This window comes from Carica papaya, chromosome 8 (assembly GCF_054855325.1).
Source record: "Carica papaya isolate Zhongbai chromosome 8, ASM5485532v1, whole genome shotgun sequence".
In the NCBI taxonomy this organism is placed as follows: domain Eukaryota; kingdom Viridiplantae; phylum Streptophyta; class Magnoliopsida; order Brassicales; family Caricaceae; genus Carica; species Carica papaya.
The window spans coordinates 7,948,140-7,949,939 of NC_142316.1; the positions used below are offsets into that span (position 1 = coordinate 7,948,140).

Below are 1,800 nucleotides of genomic sequence, written 5' to 3' on the forward strand. Positions count from 1 at the left end.
CCAGAAAAAAAAAAAAAAAAAAAAAAACGCTAACGCCATCTAAATTTATTCGGTTCAGCTCAAATTAAATTGTATATTTTTTTTTCCTCACATGATGTTTTTAATTAAAATAAATAAATAAACCTAATAAGAACAAAACTAAATAATAAATTTCGTAAACCATACTTATTCACTTAATATGTAATATACGGAATTAGCAAAACAAAACAATAATCTAAGAATATACGTATCTTAAAATCTCAGTCCGTTTTGTCTGGAAGGAATCAATAAAAATTTTTAGGACCTCCAATTACAAATTGAAAAATAAATCAAACTACTATATACTTATTGATCTATTTAACTCAATCTAATAATAACATTTTAGTACATACTGAATTTTAGCACTATTGTAAATTCTAGGTCCCATAACAAACTTCGCACTTAACTTGCTGACGAGTCCAATCAGCCTGCCCAAATAAGGAAAACCTGCCTCGTAGTTTGAGGCATTGGAGAAATATGTTCTTTTGTTTTTCTCTTTGAGAGAGGTTGGACAAGTATTTTAATCTCGTGGATCGAACGTAAAATACCTCAAAGCCAATAAATATGAAATTAATTTTTTATAAGGTAATATGTATGTCAATATTAGTTCGTTTAACCATTAAAATTTGAATTTCTATCTTAAATTAATAACTTAATTAATGGATGTAATTAACGGAGGAGGGTGTAGATGTTAAATTAATATGTTATAGTGAGCGTTATAAAAAAAACATCTATATAATTCATCTCTAAAATTGAAGAACCATTGTACACAAGCTATTTTGAAAACTTTCCCTTGCTCCCAGTATGGCGAAATTGGATTGTTCCATCACTTTTCTGGCACTATTTTTCGCCGCAGGACTGCTTTTTGTACCGGCACTTTCAGAGGATATAGCCCCGTCACCCAAGTCCGAGCATCATATAGTCGATGAGGAATTCTTTCAAACTTGCGTCCAGAAAGTTAACGGGAGATGCAGCATTGAAGTGCTGGGATACCTTTTAGCTCCCAAAAATCAGCTCAACGTGAGTCGAGATTGTTGTTTGAAAATAATAGAGTCCGGGATAGATTGTCACCATATTTTGGTGGATGTCGTTTTGTCAATGAGACAGTTAGAGGCATATGAACCTGTAGCCCACAGCAAAAGCAAGGAAGTATGGAACTATTGCATAACGAATTACGGGAAGGAAGCCCATGCTCCGATCTCTCTTGACAAATGAGTTATAATACATTAATTGTAGTTTATAATTTCTCCTGTATTTGTCCATTTTTCTGGACTATTAATAATGATTTTAATTTCAAGCATACAAAGTATAGAGCTTTAAGCAAGGTATATATGTATCTACAAAGTTGCACATTGATATATCCTTGATATATTGTTTTATCAGAATATTTGAAAAGTTATATGTCGCAAAATAATTTAATTTTATCAAATGGACAGGGTTAAATTTTTTTTTTTATGAATTCATGGAGAAAATATCATTAGAAAATTAACACTCAAACAGTAAGTTATGTATGGCATTTCATGGGTGTTTGTTGATATTAAAAAGGAGACAATCAGTCCGGATAGGGCCAGAAAAAAAAAAAAAAAAAAAAAAACGCTAACGCCATCTAAATTTATTCGGTTCAGCTCAAATTAAATTGTATATTTTTTTTTCCTCACATGATGTTTTTAATTAAAATAAATAAATAAACCTAATAAGAACAAAACTAAATAATAAATTTCGTAAACCATACTTATTCACTTAATATGTAATATACGGAATTAGCAAAACAAAACAATAATC

General features: G+C 30.2%; 1 protein-coding gene across 1 annotated transcript; it reads left to right on the forward strand.

Moving 5' to 3' along the window:
- Positions 1–822: 822 nt before the first annotated feature.
- Positions 823–1,233, forward strand: LOC148240447 (protein DOWN-REGULATED IN DIF1 11-like). The gene has a single exon (XM_088210316.1). It carries the CDS (start codon positions 823–825, stop codon positions 1,231–1,233), a length of 411 nt encoding a protein of 136 aa, XP_088066442.1.
- Positions 1,234–1,800: the final 567 nt, after the last annotated feature.

Excerpts from the sequence above, each read along its gene's own strand:
- LOC148240447 (XM_088210316.1), top strand. The coding sequence starts at position 823 with ATGGCGAAATTGGATTGTTCCATCACTTTTCTGGCACTATTTTTCGCC.